Source organism: Ammodytes marinus (assembly GCF_949987685.1).
Source record: "Ammodytes marinus genome assembly, chromosome: 7".
Lineage (NCBI taxonomy): Eukaryota > Metazoa > Chordata > Actinopteri > Uranoscopiformes > Ammodytidae > Ammodytes > Ammodytes marinus.
The window spans coordinates 12,965,464-12,984,664 of NC_137211.1; the positions used below are offsets into that span (position 1 = coordinate 12,965,464).

At 41.2% G+C, this 19,201-nt stretch overlaps 2 protein-coding genes across 2 annotated transcripts; both read right to left on the reverse strand.

Annotated features, from left to right (window-relative positions):
• Positions 1-6,928: 6,928 nt before the first annotated feature.
• On the reverse strand, positions 6,929-16,581 carry csad (cysteine sulfinic acid decarboxylase). Its single transcript, XM_080030792.1, has 15 exons — positions 16,496-16,581; positions 13,025-13,205; positions 12,789-12,934; positions 12,580-12,706; positions 12,411-12,501; positions 10,072-10,294; positions 9,870-9,949; positions 9,405-9,459; positions 9,127-9,243; positions 8,958-9,022; positions 8,670-8,751; positions 8,342-8,541; positions 8,048-8,099; positions 7,858-7,947; positions 6,929-7,685 (listed from the first exon to the last, which is right to left on the reverse strand). The coding sequence occupies exons 2-15, from the start codon at positions 13,047-13,049 to the stop codon at positions 7,512-7,514; spliced, it is 1,527 nt and encodes a 508-aa protein (XP_079886918.1). The 5' UTR covers positions 13,050-13,205; positions 16,496-16,581; the 3' UTR covers positions 6,929-7,511.
• On the reverse strand, positions 14,611-16,462 carry LOC307252972 (uncharacterized protein). The gene is made up of 4 exons (XM_080030793.1): positions 16,367-16,462; positions 15,260-15,612; positions 15,081-15,161; positions 14,611-14,998 (listed from the first exon to the last, which is right to left on the reverse strand). Exons 1-4 carry the CDS (start codon positions 16,447-16,449, stop codon positions 14,721-14,723), a joined length of 795 nt encoding a protein of 264 aa, XP_079886919.1. The 5' UTR covers positions 16,450-16,462; the 3' UTR covers positions 14,611-14,720.
• Positions 16,582-19,201: the final 2,620 nt, after the last annotated feature.

A 19,201-nucleotide genomic window follows, 5' to 3' on the forward strand; every position in this document is an offset into this window, starting at 1 on the left:
GAATATTAGCAGCAACATTTATTTATATGCATTTTCTATATTTATGCAGGGTCACTTTTCATAAAATAATCACACTTTCACACCTAAGCACATTTATGTGCGCATAAGAAATAAGCCTATAAAAATGAAATAAATTATTGTTTTTATTAAAAAAAAATACATGTTATTTTAGACCAGCATCAGGACTAACCATACATGTCAAATATTAAATGTATTTTTTTAAATTAACCCTTTAATTGACATGATTTGACATTGAAAACCTCCTTTTTTTGGTTTAAAATATGCAAAATATGATTTATTTTCAAAAACGTTATGTAAACTGGACTATTTATGGTTTGGTTATTGCAGGATAGTGTGTGTGGAATATTAGCAGCAACATTTATTTATATGCATTTTCTATATTTATGCAGGGTCACTTTTCATAAAATAATCACACTTTCACACCTAAGCACATTTATGTGCGCATAAGAAATAAGCCTATAAAAATGAAATAAATTATTGTTTTTATTAAAAAAAAACACATTTTATTTTAGACCAGCATCAGAACTAACCATATATATCAAATATTAAATGTATTTTTTTAATTAACCCTTTAATTGACATGATTTGACATTGAAAACCTCCTTTTTTTGGTTTGAAATATGCAAAATATGATTTATTTTCCAAAAACGTTATGTAAACTGGACTATTTGTGGTTTGGTTATTGCAGGCTAGGATGTGTGAGATATTAGCAGCAACATTTATTTATATGCATTTTCAATTTTTTTTGCAGTGTCACTTTTCATAAAATAATCACACTTTCACACCTAAGCATATTTATGTGCACATAAGAAACCAGCCAATAAAAATTAAATCATTACAATTTTTTTTTATTGTTTTACATTTTATTTAACCAGCATCAGAACTCATCACACATATCAAATATAAATGATTTTCTTTTTTAAATGAACCCTTTTAACAACAAAAATACAACAAATGAACACCAAATTAGCCTACCTTAAAGCGGCAACGAGTAACTTTTAAATATCTTTTAAACAGCCTCATGTTTCCTCTCATAATCATAAATTACCTTTAACAGCAAACGAGACCATCAGTGCAAAGAAAGACGTTTTTATATAGTTTTTATTACTGCATTTGATCTGGTCGTACACCCAGTCCGATTTTCGGTTCACGCGTGCATGCTCTATGGTCACATATCCGTATTGGTCACAGATTTCAGTGAGGCGCAGGAACGCGATTGGAGAAGCCTATCCCTCCAGGTGAGGGAAGGGGAGCGGGAGCCTTGTTTGAGACAGTTGTTTGTCGTCATAATGACCGATAACGGGGCTGAACCATAAAAGAAAAAAAAAGAAAATGCAATGAAGAAAAGCTAAAAGGGAGAGTGATAGTCGGGCGGGAGGGTGTTGCCAAGCAACGTATACACAATTTCACGCAGCGAAACTAGACTGCAGTGTTTACTCCTAAATGAATGAGCGGTAGCCTACTAAAACAAAGTTTACTTTGCCTCACCAGCATCATCAGATGACCATTATTAATCGGAAATAGTCATTATTTACAACATAAACACATTACCTCATCGTGATCCATACTAACTAACTGCCATCTCTCGTTCATTCGCTTTGTGTGAGGACACGGGGACTCGTTCAGCTCCGTGAGAGGTGACAATGCATCAACTCATTGCAATCAGGTGTGTTTAGCACTTACTGGCATTAGTTGATGCAGTGTCACCCATAGACTCACGGAGCCGAAAAGAGTCCGGTGCCCTCACACTTTCAACACACGGACACGCACCATATTGCTTCCTGATTATTTGAATCTTGCACACCTGCACGAGCTACAAAACAGCTTCACGACAGCTGGCGTCGTAATAATACTACCGCTTTTGTTCAAAGGTGTCGCCAACGTGCCGACTTACTCGTAGTAGCTTTAAGGCCAAGACACACCGGCCCGATAATCGCCGTCGTAGAGTTTCGAGGGGACGGAGAGACGAATCTGTTTGGTGTGTGCCGTGAAATCGGTCGTAGTTGATGTTGTCGGGCTTCTTTTGGTGGCGGCGGACAGTCTTTCAGTTTGAGCAATTTGATTTGATTTGTGGAGGGCTAGCGAATCAGTGAAGCCCGGAAGTGAGGCGGGTAGCACAAACAGCTAACAACAGTTAGCCATCGTTTTAATGTGTTTGTTTGTTTCGTTCAGCGAGTACTCACATGCATCAACCCTTGTTGACTGCTCGACACCATGCTCGACACTCTCTGCTAAAAATGGTGCTCTTTATGGTCCATAAATATAAATACGTATTTCTATCTATGTTGATGGTCTAGAGAGCCGTCCTATCATTTCCGGCTTCCGTATTATTTCGGGCCACAATACAGATTAGCGTCGCCTGCTGTTATGGAGACATTACGTCCCGCGCAAGCGCAGAGCGTACAGAAAGTCAGCAGTCGGTTTGGTGTGTTCTTTGCACTTTTTCGGCCGCGACGGGAAGACTGGAGCTCCCTGGATCGGCAGTCACGATTTTCGGGTAGTCGGATTGGTGTGTCCTGGCCTTTAGGCCTCACATTCAAAGCAAGAGCTGCAAACAGCTGTGTAGTGTTCTTTTCACACAAACTTCCCACAAGACTTGCAGCTGCAGCTTGCAACTTTGCGGTGCAAGCAGAGCGCATACTGCCCTCGGTCGGCGGGTTAGCCGCTTGGACCTGCTTGGCTTGTGGTGGGGTTACCTGCCCGAGCCCCTCGAACCAGGCTGGCGGCCCATGGTGCACGTGGGATGCTCTGTCTTCGGGACATCTGTGGGGCTACCAAGCTCTTCCCCAGCTCCACAAGGAAAAGCCTCCGCTTGTGCGATTTCCCCTGGTGCCATGCCTGATCGATAGCCGTCCATGTGATGTAAGCGTTCAGCGCACTGATGTCCAGGATGTTGAAGAACAGTGCCAAGGGCCACCGCCTGGTCGCTCTCCGGCAGCTGTATGCCGCGATCATCTGCAAAAAGGGACCAGAGACAATGGAGACACTTTTGTAAAAATATAATACAATAACCTTTATTTTAACTCATGAGCCACTGAGGTTTCCTCATGCACACTGGCGATGACAATTACAAGGATAACGTATAATACGCAAAGAAAACAAAGAAGTAAAATAGGTTAAAAAAAGAAAAGAAAACACAGTCAAATAGATCTAAAAAATATATGAAATTGTAGTGATCTTACATAATTCACCTATGGAACTGAAGTTCCGGGGTTCCGGGGGGACTGTTATGACTGGGGGAATTTCCTGTTTTGTGTTGTTGGCATGTGGAGACTAGCAGGAGTTGACATGTCTGCTCCGTTGTTGTTACTCGACAAGTGTCTTAATGTCATTAAAGCAGTTAGCTCCGTCTTTTGACACTCCGCCTCCGACTCCCGTCTTTACACGCCACATTGGTGACCCTGACGTCAGTCCCGCTGAAGATTCCGAGACTGATTTGAATATCGATCGCAACAGCATGACGCATTGACCTTCTCCTCGTTCGCACGTGTCTGCGATGAGGGGACATACGACGGCCTTTCTAGCTCGCTCTCTGAGGGTGACAGGTACCAGCGGCTGCTCAGAGAGTTCTCTAGCCTGCTGCAACCAACCTTCTCGTCCACGTCGACGAAACACGGTGTGGAGCACCATATTGAGACGAAAGGGCCCCCCGTCCATGCCAGGGCCCGACGGCTCGCTCCGGAGAGACTGGCGGTTGCTAAGGCTGAATTCGCCAACATGGAGCGCCTGGGCATCGTTCGCCGTTCCGACAGTCCGTGGTCCTCGCCACTCCACATGGTTCCGAAGCAGGATGGCCTAGATGACGCCACCACGCGCGACCGTTACCAGCGCTCCTGTAACCAACGCTCCCGTTACCAGCGCTCCTGTAACCAACGCTCCTGTTACCAGCGCTCCTGTAACCAACGCTCCTGTTACCAGCGCTCCTGTAACCAACGCTCCTGTTACCAGCGCTCCTGTAACCAACGCTCCTGTTACCAGCGCTCCTGTAACCAACGCTCCTGTAACCATCGGTGCCACAGTCGCTACGACCGCAACTGATGTTGGTCCTGCCGCACCCACCACGCCCCTCTCCTCTTCGGCCCCTGCCACTCGTTCTAGTCGCGGCCGGGCCAGCGTGCCTTTCCGGCGCGGGGACTTTGACTATGGGTGAATTCTGGGGGGGCTTGTGTAGTGATCTTACATAATTCACCTATGGAACTGAAGTTCCGGGGTTCCGGGGGGACTGTTATGACTGGGGGAATTTCCTGTTTTGTGTTGTTGGCATGTGGAGACTAGCAGGAGTTGACATGTCTGCTCCGTTGTTGTTACTCGACAAGTGTCTTAATGTCATTAAAGCAGTTAGCTCCGTCTTTTGACACTCCGCCTCCGACTCCCGTCTTTACACGCCACAAAATACTATAATTTTTACATACTTTGTCCATTGTGTCGACTCTTCCTTTGCAGCGGTTTTAGTCCAGAATGATCTGCAGCTTTTTCTTCTGTCCGCTGCCGAGCAGAAGAACGTTTTTGCCCCGCTTTGGGACGTGCAACACCAAAGTGTGTATCTGTGTAGAAGCAAACAGCCAGCTTTCTCTGGAGCAGCTCCTCTGCTAGCCCATATGAGGAAAAAAAGTTGTTGCAGACTGTCCCCCCTTGCCCCCCTGTTAAACCGCCCCTGTCGCAAGTCCTCCGTCTGCTCCACCATGACCCTCCGTCACTGCTTCTGGCTCACCAGCTGTTCGGCCGGTGTAGACTGACACCCTCCATGCATATGCTGTTTTCAAAACGCAAGTCACCCACACATTCAACCCGTATCTGCCCGGCTTCTTAGGCATAGACCTACTGCCGGTGTTCTGACATTTTCTGCTCCCTCGTCAGATTTTGCTACCTATCAGAAAATGCTACCCTACGTCATGGTAGCGTATAGACAATTACCTCATCAAACGATGCATCCACTACAGAATCACGTTATTTTACACCACTACTCACCCTATGTATGCCTACACACAGTGTAGCCTACACTGTAGGAATATGGGGAGCATATTTTGATGCTGTTAGTGTTTAATAGCCTATATCAAATTATGCTACCCTATCAGAAAATTCTACCTCACGTAATTGGTAGCGTATTTGATCTGTAGACCCATTAACTATCAAATAATGCTCCCACTACAGAATCACGTTACTTATAACACCACTACTCACCCCATGTAGCCTACACTGAAAGCTGTATATTTTTATGCTACTTTATAACGTTATTATAGATTTAGTAGGGTATAATGTGAGATCAATTGTCTCTATCAAATAATGCTCCCGCTACAGAATCACGTTATTTTACACCTATGTACACCCCCCCTCCCACCACCACCACCACCACCACCGGCGAAAACTTTCTCCACTTCGAGTCTGGTAAAGTTAACACATAGAAAAGCCTATAATTTTATTTCTATATTCAGCAGCAAAGCCAGTGTCTACATGCTCACAGGTCAAAAGGCACAATTTAAACATATGTGTAGCATAATCACGCAGTTAAAAACATGTTTTGAAGAAAATACTCGGTAGCAAAAAAAGGTAGCAGAATCTGACGGCTGCTCGCTGCTCACGCAGGATTGTTATTTTCGGAATGCGCATGCGCAGAACCACTAGGGAGCAAAATCTGACGGGTAGCAGAAAATGTCAAGTCACCGGAACTAGCAGCGTCCGCTCCTTATCCCCCCTCTATATCGGAGTCCGATGCTCGATCAGGCTCCTCGGGCTCTTGGTCTGTGTCCGCTATTACCCGCGCTTCCTCGGTATTATATCGTGTCGCCATGATGCCAGGTACGAAATGAGAAGCTTTTCTCTTCTCTACTAATGTAGAGAGGAGCATTGTGCACCTATCTAAACAAATTCTGCGTCTATTTTGATTATCACGGCGGCAGTAACTTTCATGTTTGAAAAGGACCTGAGTTTCATTTATTTAAAAGTTGTGCAAGGGCCAGGGGTAGATGTCTGTTTTAAGTATTTTATAACAAAAAAAATTGTGGTGCTTTGAACTTTTGCATAAAAAAATGCACATGAATGGAATGGTATGGAAAAAGGCGATTTGAAAGCCACCTGCGCTTCAACGCATTCGCTCATACGGTAAGTGTAGGCTGAAGGCGCGCGCGTGCACAAACTTTGACGTGCATTCATCCCCACACACACCTAATCGCACACCAAAACAAGAATAATGCCTTATAACTTGTATAACGAGAGTAGGAGAGGCATAGAGTGCGAGCGCCCAATTTCGCAAAAAAATATTTTTTTCTCCATTTGCCATTTAGTAAAAATGACGTCATCTCCAAGGAAATCCCTCGGAGCACACACTTAAAGCCCCAGGCCTCAAATGAAGTGGAGAAATGAGACATTGCATGCTTGTTATTCAAGCAGGATCAAAATTTGTGATTTCAAAGGATTTGAATGGGTTTCAATGGGACACACTTTTGTGCTTAGGTGTGAGTAATTGCTAGCCTGGTCCAACCAGACCAAGTAGGCGGTAATTGCAGTAGGGGTGTTTAAAAAAGGCAGAACATAAAGTATACATGAATAAAATTGAGAACACCCAAAAATGCACAAACTGGCCAAATTATTAACAATATAAGCAACAAATGAAAAATATATGCTAGAAATTATAATCCCAAAATACATAAATGTGTCTAGGTGTGATCGAAGGTTAAATCGTTTAAAAAAATAAAAAATAAAAATGAACATTGTTCCCCTAGAATCTGTTGTTTTCCTTTCCTTATTTAATGAAGATGTTGGGGTTTCAGACAATAAATGAAGCATTTGAAGCCATCATCTTGGTCACTTGAATGTTTAAATCACAGGACAAAAAGTTGTTTAATTCACAGGACAAAAAAACACCAGTAACCCTTTACAATAAGGGTACATTAATTAACTGTAAGTTAATGCTTAATGATATTTATTGTTAGTTGATGCTTATCAAGCATTCTTTGACTTGCAATGCTTAGTTAGCTTATTAGGGGTTAGTTGATGTTTGGTTAAGCATTAGCTATGCTTAGTTAACTAATGCTTAGTTCAGCATTAACTAAGCATAGCTGTTGGCTAATGCCTAGAAAGTGCTTATGAAGCATTAATTTAGCAGTTATTCATGGTTAGTAAATGCTGAGTTAAGCATTAACTCAGCATTAACTAACAGTTAATTAAGGTACCCTTATTGTAAAGTGTTACCAAAACACATTTAAAACAAAGGCCACAAATCAGGTTATAATCATTCAAATTAATTTAAACATTTAATCCCAAAACAATGAAGGCATTCTTCTTGTTTATTAATAAATTATTCATATTCATTATAGATTTCAGAGTTCACTGTATCTCGTTAAATATTGACAGCTGTCAAAATTCAGCAACTCTCATCTTTCAATTAATACAGTGAGGTTATTGGATTATAATGTGTGACATTGGCAGGCTTTGTGCACAAATTCACATTCTAGATAGACAAGGATTACACAGCTTATAACTTGTCTTTTTGTTCACAGATCATTTCCCAGTCTTTGGATCTCATCAAGAAAGAAGTCCATGTCTTTCTGGGAAACCAACGGAGAGAAAACAACGACGCGGAAAAAGTTGACCTTGTTTCCTAAAGGTTGGTAGCCCACCATCATAGTGCCTTGTTTCATCATGCGTTCCTTGATGACTGGAGCAATCTATTAATAATGTGAGAAAAGAAGAAAAAAAAGTTAACTGAGATACAGAAGTGCTCATTCATGTTTTTTTTTAAACGTTTTTAAAAGTACCTCAAATCATTTAGAAGTGGAATCTGAGTGTGTGTGTGTGTGTGTGTGTGTAACAGGAGAGAATAATTTGTTATTAACTCACTTTTGCCAGTCTGTCCTGGTAATCTGCACTCCCTTCCTTCCCCCTCATGCTTGGTGGTACGAACCAGAAGCACACGTTCACAAACTCTGGCTGTTTTAGAGACAGAAAAAGACAAAAAAAAAAAAATCCATATTGTGCAGGGGGATAAAACAAATTTAGCATTCTCAGTTGGCTTGCGATATTTACTCACGTCGCGCAAAAGTTGAAACCCTTCTCTTTTCTTCATCTGCTCCACCAGATACCTGCAGGAGAGTGGTTAGGTTTTCACTTTATATTGGCCTGGATGGATCATAATTCAGCTAAAATTTGATAAAAATCTAAATGTTGGTAAAAAAAAACATTGGTAAATGTGAGGGTTGGCTGTCATAAGTAGCCATGTTAAAGCATGGCTATTATATTCCACCTCTTAAACATAAGATCACTTTAAATTTACTCCATGACTTGACCTACTTCAAGCTAATTTTGTGCCACATGCCTTATTTACCTCACATGGTGAAAAGCTTTGTCTACACGCTCTTCCAAGCCAATGGAGCCAACAGCTTTCCACATCAGCCACAGCTTGAGACAGTCAACCTTGCGGCTGCACTGAACCGACTTATCCCCGACGTCCAGATTCACATCATAGAATTTGTCTTGCTGGAAGAGGTATGTGGCGTTGGCGCTGTGGCACTGTTTCAGCAAGTTCTAAAGACAGGGAGACAGAGTTAATGATTGTCAGAGATCGAAAAAAAAGAAAGAAAAGTAAACTACTTTTTGAGCAACATTTTGATGTGTGTTAGATAATTCTGTAGCCTCAAACTTTGAAACCGAACCGTGGTATCCTGTAGCAGCAACACAGAACACTGCAGGCCAGCCACTAGCATCTTGTGTGGATTCCAGGCTACAGAATTTGCTCTTCAGACACACACACACAAACAGACACACACACACACACACACACACACACACACACACACACACACACACACACACACACACACACACACACACACACACACACACACACACAATAAAGTGTCTGTATCTTCTATCTGCCAGGTTGTGTCACTATACTGATGTTCAGGCAAAATATTGCTTATCTCCTGATAAAATATTAATACCTGTCAACGCCATTCATCAGATGTCTGTGTTGCTTGGAAAAGAGCACGCTCCCTCCCCAGGCAGCCTGAAAACAAAGAACAATACCTGCAAAACTCTGCATGCTCTCCATTTTTAACAAGTACAACTGAAGTTACAGACGTTGATTTTATCTTCGGCTGGAGGACTCACGTCTATGTGCATCCACAGCTTGTGTTTCTCACAGACTTCAGCTATGCGGGCCAGTGGGTCAAACGCACCCTGCACTGTGGTCCCTGCCATGCAGTTTACAAAGAATGGCACTGCACCCTGGTAGAAACAAACTAAGAGTGAACACAGGTTTCTTGCACTTAAACAAAATGCTCTATTTTTCGTGATGTGTCATATCTTGTGGATAATCAATGTTAAAACCAACATCAAACTGACCATAAAACTACAACATGTTCTATCAGATATATCGGAGTACCTACTTGAGATTTTGCCAGCTTTATTTTTTCTTCTAGGTCCTCTGGAATCATACGACCTCTGAAGTGCATGAAAGAGCATAGAACAATTAGTTATCTGGTTGACTGTATGGAATGTTGAGATTCAAAATGAATAAGGGCGATGACTTATAATTATTCTCACAATATTTCGTTTGGAAAAAATGTTTGACTATAAAATGTCAGAAAATAGTGGAATAATACCCCAGGCCTATTCCACGACCCCAAGTCTTCAAATAGCTTGTTTTATCCAGACAACAGTCCAAAACCCACAGATATTGAATTTATAATTATATAAAATAGAGAAAAGCAACAAATCCTCACATTTGATGAGCTGGGACCAGTGTTTTGGCATTTTTGCTTGATAAACAACTTAATCAACTCATTGATTCTGAAAATTGATGGGACTCATTTAATAATCATTTGTATCTCTTTCAATGAATAATACATTACCCATCATCCACATCTGCCAAGAAGATATTGTCCGTCCCGATGCCCAAGAAGGCAGCCCCTTTCCTCACAGAGTAATGGCTCTGGATAAAACCACAAGGAATGCATCTTCTTCAATCACATTTACTGAGCGACAACACAGACACAGACCTCTAAAGTGCCATCATCTCTCACATATGCAATGTGTTTGACCGCCATTCCTGACCTCTGGAGACGTGAAAATGGCGAGTCGCGGGAGACCCCACAGCCCCTGGCTCTTGACCTGTGGAAAGAGTCGGTAGCGTGCGAGGTTCATGGCGTACATGTTAGAGGTGGAGCCCCCAGGGCAGAAAAGGCCATCGCCTTCTTTCCAGCCAACCAGCTGCCGCAAACCTTTCAGGACCTCGGCCTCCATCAGCACAAATACTGGGGCCACCTCGTAGGTGAAGCTGCAATCCACACACACACACACACAATGTAGGATTTTCTTTGAGGTTGTATTTCATACTGTAGCACATCACTGTACACATTGGTAACACTTTATAATAACTATCCGTTGTAACTCGTTAATAGATCATTAGTAAACTCTTAATTAAGGATTATTAATGATTTGTTAAGTGTTTGTTAGCAGTTTGTTAAGGATTTATAACAGTGGTAGATAGTTAATAGCTTAATAATTGAATCAGTTCATCTGGGAGGTAATCCGAGATACCGACGAGGCTGAAATAGGCTATAGACTATACACAGTGCATGGGCAACTGAGGGCAGCCCCATTTTCAAATATTTTTAAATAAACTCAATACACACTGTGCATGCCATGGACTTGAACGTGACGTGATCAGTTAATCTCGGATTACCTCCCAGATGAACTGATTCAATTATTAAGATATTAACTATCTACCATTGTTATAAATCCTTAACAAACTGCTAACAAACACTTAACAAATCATTAATAATCATTAATTAAGAGTTTACTAATGATCTATTAACGAGTTACAACGGATAGTTATTATAAAGTGTTACCTACACAGGTTATACAAACAAATATGACCACAGAGTTGAATAAGTAGCAAGGGTAAAGAGTAAATTAAGTGGATTGTTTCTCAAGAACTGTGCATAAGTATAATTGTGGGGCACTTTTACCAGGAGTATTTAACTTTTCTGCCCTTTAATACTTTAATCCGACCGAAAGTCCATTCATTCCTATGTGATTCCCCGTAATGTCCGTTTTTCCTCCGAAACTCCTCCCCCCCGTAATATTTTTGTCTGGTATGTCCATTATATATGTTTAAATAATTAAACTTTTAAAGGCTCTAATATGCTCCAATTAAGTGCGTAAATAGAGACGTACGTTTACAATGTTATATCCGTCACTGCCCGCATACTTCCATGCGTCCTTTATGTTTGCTGGGGTATGTGATTTCTGATTGGTCAAAATTAACATGAGCGGTACGCTTTGACCAATCAGAGCGAGGCTCCGATTCTAATAATAAAATAAAATAAAAATCCGATTCCCTATTCTTATTGGCTGTTGGGACTGTCCATTCACTTTGGCACCGACGTTGTTGGTGTAGAGCGTGTCAGGGAGGGACCAAAGAGAACAAGTCGAGCGGTTGAGATATTTGAATTCAAATCTCTATTCCAACTGCTATTTTCTCCCTAAATTCTCCACCCCAGCTTTAAGCAAATCAACCACTTGTGGGCAGCAGCGCCGCTCAGATTCAATAGTTACTCAAATAGGGAGAAGAAGAGTCAAACGGTGAATACAATTTTATATATTATCTATGGAATTATCGATTTTGCTGTCGTTTAGCTGGCATTCCTTCCCCGTGTGATCTCCGCTCATGCTGCTCTGTTTGAGTTATCTGTCCCTGTGCCCCGGCCGTCTAACATCATAGATAGATGTGTATGTAATCTCTTACCAACGCACACAAACCTCTCCTCAAAAGTGAAGCCATTTTCTAAAGTATTATTTGTGTTTCGTTTCTGTTTTTAAACGTATGTACAGTCTGGTTAAATGTGAAAGTGAACTGTTGGCTATGCGCCCCCCGCGATTTTCGGTGATACTGCTCCGTTCTGTCCGTTTGGTACGCAAACTTGCAGGATACAGAAAAAGACCGCAAACTTGCAGGATACGTGCAGAAATACGGACAAAATGTACGCAGAGTACGGACAGAAGGCTCCGTCCGTATCCGTATGCGTATCTAACGTAGAGCATAAATGAGCCTTTACTGTAGCTTCAGATTGTTTTGCAAAAAACATCTAATACAAAGATGCATTGTTACAGGTAAAACATGCCAATGGTATTGGAAATACTTACCAACACCATGCTTTTTACATATGTATATAATACAAATAATTATCCATTTAAAAAAAATATATATACTAATGTGACACTTTTTTTTACTACATTTTTTAATGCAAGACCTCTATAACATAATATTACAGAGTAGTCAGTGCTACTTTTCCTCAAGAACAAGAATTTAATAGTTCTTCCATCGCTTTCACAGACTTATTTTGTAGAATGATGTGCTTTAGTTATATGTTAGTCGTGTTGATTCTTACAGGTTAGTGTTGAGAGCCTCTGTTAGGAACCGTCCAGCCAACGCATGATAGTCCACGCCACCAAACTGCTGATTAAAAAAACGTGGGTGACCTGAAAAAAAAAGTCCCATCATGAAAAAAAGGGGTCAATCTATTTTTAAATGTCTCGTCTGTTTCCGGCTTGTCTTACTTGTCTTGACGCTGTACCTGGCAACGTCTTTTACTCTCTGCAGGAGCCTTTGTGGCGGCTCCCCGGCGGCCCTCAGCTCTAGGTCCAGCAGCATAGCCAGCTCCTCTGGCTCTTTCCACTCACAAACCTGCCACAAGCAAAACATGCGTTTCGGTCAAAGCTCTCACTCAAATCTGCCACAACCATTATTTTTGGGCTCCACACGAGACCTTTTCTTTGACGTCCGTGCCCTTGCAGAGCACCTCCTCCATGATAATCTTGAAGGCTTCATTCAAGAAGAGCTGGCCCTCTGAGTGGTCGATGAGAGGCTCATTCATGTCATGGAGATTAGCTTGTTCCTTTCCCTGCTCATCTGCTGTTGTTACAGTTCAATGCATGAAAAAACAAACTTCCCAAAGTTAAGAGTTATAACCTAGAAAAGACATGCATAGCACTCCGTACTTACATGTGAATGGATTAAGGTTCGCCATTTTCAAGCTTTTGAAAAGTTGGTGAATCTTAATGCCGTGATCTGGTTGTGCTCTCAGGGCAAGCAGCAGAATATGGTGACAAGCAAGGGCACAGTTTAGCACAAGACGAGTGGGAGGGAGTCAACCTTTGTCCCGGACCTAGTAAATGAATGGCGTCTGTGTCAGGGAAAAAATCAGAGGAAACAATAGAGATTATAATTAATGATATAAAAAGAAAAAAGTTAATGGTCTTATCTAATCACACAAATCTCACGTGAATTTCTTGTGAACAACGTAAGGTACTGTTCGTTAAATTAAATGATTTATTTGGATCACAACCTGTTTTTCAAGAATATCATATTAAATTGTTACAGTACTTCTCAGATAAAATGTTTTGAGGCAGCAACTGTTGGATAAGTAGTTAATGCAGTGTGACGTGGAAAATAGGCACTGGTTGTCTACCCTCCTTTGCATGACGACGAGAATCGCTATCGCAACAGACTGTCACAAATGGCTTGTTGCACACCATGATGTAAGGTCCATCTAATCTAAAAGACCAAGGTATGCAGATCAACAGGGAACAGGTCAGCGTAATACCAACATTGCAAACCACAAAATTGCCTCAAGGGGCTTCACAATGTTTAGCATAATGACACTTTCTATCCTTACACCCTCATTCTAATGGCCTCTGCACACATCCTACCTCTACTGCGTGTCTACCTCGCGTCTGCGTCTGACTTCTTGTCACTGACCGTGTAATCAACCTAGAGCGGGCACACATCCAACCTCAGACGCACTGCTGATGCGCGTCTGAGGCACGTCTGCAGCGACGCTCCCCTTTACCTCAGGAGGATCGCCTATTTTTTTCTGAGAGCCGCGCGTCTCTCTCGGGTCTCTCTGCTTTAACTGATAGAGAAATACTCTGCTGAGAGTCATATTGACTTCATACCGGCAGCTTTCGCTGTAGTTTCACCATTTCCTGGTGTGTCCCTTTCAAAATAAAACTTCCAACAAGCGAAAATGTGGCAAAAAAAATAAAAATAAAAAAGGCAATGGGGCGCACGGATTACTGTCCAGACTCAATATTAGACTCAATATAAATCATATGCATCATAAATTACACGAAAGAACTTCATTTTTAATGGGAATTATCTATGAAAACACTATGTAGAAAGATAGGGCTCTTAGAAGCAGCGCTGCAGAGAGACGCAGCAGTAAGGTAAGGCGACGCGCTCCAGAGGTAGACGCAGGATGTGTGCAGAGGCCGTAAGTTTCTTGTCCGGAGGAAATTTTATTTTCTCCCACAAGCTGAAAATGTTCAGTAAAGTTGAGAGAAATTATTTTATCCTCCAAATATAATGCCTAAGTTTATTTACATTAACATTGAAATCAGCACTGCTGAGTTCCCCCCCCCCCCTAACTCTACTTGAATAATATAGACACACAACCAAAAGAAATACTCTTTTCAAAGACATTTCTTATAACACAACTTTTATATTGTTGCAATTAAAGTCATAAAAAGCTAGTACAAGGTGATCATTGTCCCTGAACAACAGGCTTCTTGCTCAATGGTAGTAAAGGTTACTGTAGGGTATTGCCATAAAGTCTTCAAATCTTGCTTTTCCCCCAGTATGAAATGAGAGTCTCTTCTAAATGGGTTTCAGTATCAGCAGGTACTGGAAAGTGAAGACCTCAGTCAGTCTCTAACAAAAAGTCAATGCTTTCAGGCATCCAGTCATCCTGACTGAGCAGCGAGTGCAGGAGAGCAGCAGTGGCCTTCTCCCTCTGGCGGGTACGCCAGTAACGCAGCATGGCAAACACTCGCTCCACTTGAACTGAATGGTCCTCTTCAATCTGTTCCAGCTTCACAGAGGGGACGTCCAGAGCCAGTCTGCCAATCTCCCTCCAAGATTTGCCTATAGAGCGAGCCACGGTCATCAGCTGCTTCTCCGTCACCAAGCCTGCAGTGCCTGTACAACAAGACAGCGTCAGTTAAATGATGGTCGCTGGTGTTAAGGTGAATGACTTTGAGCGTAGTAGTGTGCGACCCACCGTTGTCGCTGGTCTTTTTGAATGGAATTGCCACTTGTAAATCAGGAGCAGATTTTCTCTTTCTTTGCGTTTCTTCATTTCCTGGTGAATATAGGGAAATGTGATTTTATGTTAAACAAAATATCGGACAATTCTTAATATTGAGAATGCTGAAAGTGCTAAGCTCACCTTTGTCCTACCTGAAGACAGTGAGTTGACTTTCAGATCCTTCATAAAGTGAAGCATGGGAAAGGTTTTCTGCAGGTCCTGGTCTCCCAGCAGTTGAAGCAGACCCTGTGCTGCTTCAGGCCCCCTCTGGATGATATGATCCAGCATGTCTGTAACCTTCTCACTAGGAAAGCGGCAAGCTTTCACCTGCTGGTAGCCTTGAGGAGACAGAAGGCCGCGAGAGTCCGCATGCTGCAGGACAAAGTCGGCGTCGCCACTAAGTATTTCTATTAGCTTGGCCTTCTGGCTTCTGAGTAGCTGGATTTCTGCTGCCGGTTCCTCAGCCATGACTGAAGCATCACTTATGGCAGCTCCAGAGAAAAAACTAAAGGGACGATGAATTCTTTAAATGCAAGGTAAGCATGGATCAAATCTGTAATAAGATTCGCAAACCTTAGTATGAAATACATTGCGACAGTTCAGCCTAACGCTGTCCTTTTTAGTCCCCGACGGTGTGCTTCTTTAATTAAAAATTAAACCATACCGTCTTTGATTACAGGATATTATTGATAGTTGATTAAACATAAAACTTAAGGCCACTGTTGCAAGTCCATCCAGTGATTAGTTAAATAGCAATAAGCAATACTACATGATTATTACAGCTATCAAATAATAAGTTGAGGTAGCTACTTCAGGCTTACTACCCAATAGGCCTATTAAAATAAGTTAAAGTTGCTGTAAACATAGCCTAACTTCTGCCAAAATCTATACAATTATCTTGATGGGGTTTCATTGATTAGGCCAGGAAGATTGTCCTGTGTGGAAAAAATATAATGGGCCTTTAACCGATACGACAGCAAGTAAACAATGACAAATATAGCGCTAAGATGGGCCAATTTAATTCAAGACAGTACGTCCAAACGTGACTTACTTTTTAAATTCATTGTTTCTTTCTTTTTTTTTATTACAGTGAAACTAGCCTACGCTACAACGACCTATGACTAATGCGCTTCCCTGTTTCCTGCACTCTGCACGCGCAGCATCTGTGTGTCTGTCGTCCAGTTCCAGATACCCACAAACTACTATCTCGACGTACGGCTTAATCTAACACACTCCATGTCTTTCCATAAGACTCTTACCATTTTAGTATAACAGCTGAAGTGACGGGAACACAACAAACAAGACTTTTTTTTTTTTGCAGAGAGACGGAAATCATTTCCATGTGTTTACATGGCTTGTCTCCATACAGTATTGCTTGTTTGACTCACCTACTTCTTTCTTTGCTTTGTTCCACTTTGCTCCCGCTGTTTTATTCTTCTGCGTCTTTGCAAGAGACAGACTGTGAAGGTATTTGTTAGTCCAGTTATGTGTGCTGCCGCCTAGTGGCTTGGTGGTTTATAGTGAACTGCAATGGCTACTTTATATACAGGCTGTGGGAGTTTGGTGACACTTGGTGGGATTAATTACACCTTGCACTTTGTAGTGAGATAAGTACATTGGATCTTTAATAAAATAATCACAATAATACTATGTTTTAATTAAGATGAGATACGACTTTATCGAAGCCTAACGGGTAATTTATATGTTACAGCATATAGATAGATCATTTTATTACAGACTCTAAGTCCAGATAAACAAAAGAATATAAAACAATACAAACAGCGACGACGACAACAACAACAACAACAACAACATACAAGGTTGTCTAGCAACCCCCTATTAAAAGACACTTATACCAGTGTTTCCAGAGCAGTGATGTGTAACGTGTGGCACTAAATGCAATGTTCGTCGGTTCCAAAACAATCAGATTTTCTGAGTTATTCAGACGGCAGATGAACTTAAACATGATTTTTCTTAAGACAGATTGGAGAGTGTTAACTCGAGCAGTCACAAACATTTCGGTGGCGCTGGTCCATATAGACGGACTGAGACGTAAGGTAAAGAACTACTTAAAAATATATGTATTTATATGTGTAATATAGACTATAAGTAAATTGTACAAGTATTTGAGCGAAACAAGCTCAGTAGTCTGGGGTAAAGCTGGCAGTCACAAAGTGTAACTATATAGGCCTACTGTATATGAAGTATATTGGTGTAGATATGAATAATACTAATGATATTCATGATTATTACATTATACAACGTATGTAGTGTAAGTAATTCTAATGCAACTCTATATGTAATAATATTGTAGGCCTACTTTTCATGTTTATCTACTAGAAACACTATATATTAAAGGTGAAGTGAGCGATATATTTATGTTAAAGGTGAAGTAAGCGGTTTATTTGTGTTAATATATGTGTTATATCACTCCATATTCCTACAGCAATCACTTCAACAGAGTGCGGACGTCATATCACAGGTCTCCAAGTCATTCTGATTTGCAGTAATAGCCAAATTAAAATGTTGTAGTATCCCGATTTTTTATCGAATCAGGAGAGAGAACGCTAAAAACCGTTATTCGTCTCACTCATATGTATACTATATACACTCTATGGTCTCACTGCTGGTTCACGCCAGAGCAACAGATGGGTGAATGTGTATGCGCCTACAATGGCGGAGCAGGTAAAAATCCTTCCCAATGTCTGTTTTGATGGTTTGTATCATGTTTTATCCGGTTTTATCACACTTATGGATCTGAGATGATGCTAGATATCTTTTGCATGTTTGAAGACCGCAATGCATTAATGTGGTGACGTAGGGACGAGCGAGGGGACTGCTAACTGCAGTAACTGACAGGAAGTTAGCTAAAAGAACAATTCCGCTTACAGCACCTTTAATGTGTTAAATCGCTCAATATTTATACAGTGATCAAATATAGTGTGCACGTTTCATAACTCCGATCTCTCAGTCACCCTCTCTGCATGTAATCGGCAAATAAACTTTTCTGGGATCCCAAAACTGGTATCCAATCAGATGAGAGAACGCTACACCGCCGCACCGCCTGATTGTGTTTAGCTGCTCGATTTAAGCAATGCAGCTAAGGGTTCATTTACTTTTGCACATACAAAAGTTGGCAAATAATTAGTTTTATTTTAGTCTTTTGACTACACAATTGATTTCCGGAAAAATTAAATGTTTATATTGATAAACACATATCTGTTATAAAAATGTATTAATAATGGTTAAACTAGATAACATTTCAAAAGGCTCAAGGGGTTCACATACTTTCAAGCAGCTCTGTATCTGTCTGTCTGTCTGTAAGATAATAATAGTGTCTACATTTCACTGTCGTTGTTAACCATTTAAATAGTTTAACAGCAAACTAAGCGGCTTCTCCGCCTGAGTGCGTTTCTCAAAACAAGAAGCTCAAACATTAATGTCCACGTTGAGAAATGTGTTGTCTGTGGTACTGGAACACTCAAAACATGGGAAAAAATGTATCTGATTGTTTTGTTTGAGCAGAAAAGATACCTGCATGAATACCACATTGAAAATGTTTGTGTGTGTGTTGTATGTGTGTTGACAGGTATATGCAATGCAGTGTGAATGATGGGGATATAAAGTGCATGTGAGAGGGTTTAGTGTATCATTTCAGAGGAGAGGCCTCGGACTGTTCCCGGACGACAATTATCAGCATTCACCGTTCACACATCTGCTTAGCCTGTTTACTCGGCTTCAGCTCTGGGAAATGACAAATCAATATCTTATTCCTGGACATATATTTGCTTTGTGTGAGAGGAAAAGCCTCTCGAGCCCATTTCATCCACACACAGTATACACTCTGAGTCACTGTGTATATTAGCTGTCTGAATAAATCAATTTTTTCCCCATCTGCGTACAGTGGGTGGAAGAAAGAGAACTGTCATTTCCTCTCATTATTTATTCTCGTTACAGGTGGGACTGCTGTACAAGAGCAGAATGCACAATTCATCCACTTTTATGCACTTCTAACAACTTTATTATGCTATAAATTGGCAATATCGTCATACCTGATCTCAATAAAGACACGATAAAGATAAAGATGGTGAAAA

Bases quoted from the DNA above. Each gene is read 5' to 3' on its own strand.
- LOC307252972 (XM_080030793.1), bottom strand. From the start codon at position 16,449: ATGGAAATGATTTCCGTCTCTCTGCAAAAAAAAAAAAGTCTTGTTTGT. The intron at 15,613-16,366 runs GTAAGAGTCTTA...TCGTCCCTTTAG, and splicing joins TCAGCTGTTATACTAAAATG to TTTTTTCTCTGGAGCTGCCA. The intron at 14,999-15,080 runs GTGGGTCGCACA...CTTGTTGTACAG, and splicing joins CAAAAAGACCAGCGACAACG to GCACTGCAGGCTTGGTGACG.
- csad (XM_080030792.1), bottom strand. From the start codon at position 13,049: ATGGCGAACCTTAATCCATTCACAT. The intron at 9,950-10,071 runs GTCAGGAATGGC...GGTTTTATCCAG, and splicing joins CCATTTTCACGTCTCCAGAG to AGCCATTACTCTGTGAGGAA. The intron at 9,460-9,869 runs GTAATGTATTAT...CATGCACTTCAG, and splicing joins TTGGCAGATGTGGATGATGG to AGGTCGTATGATTCCAGAGG.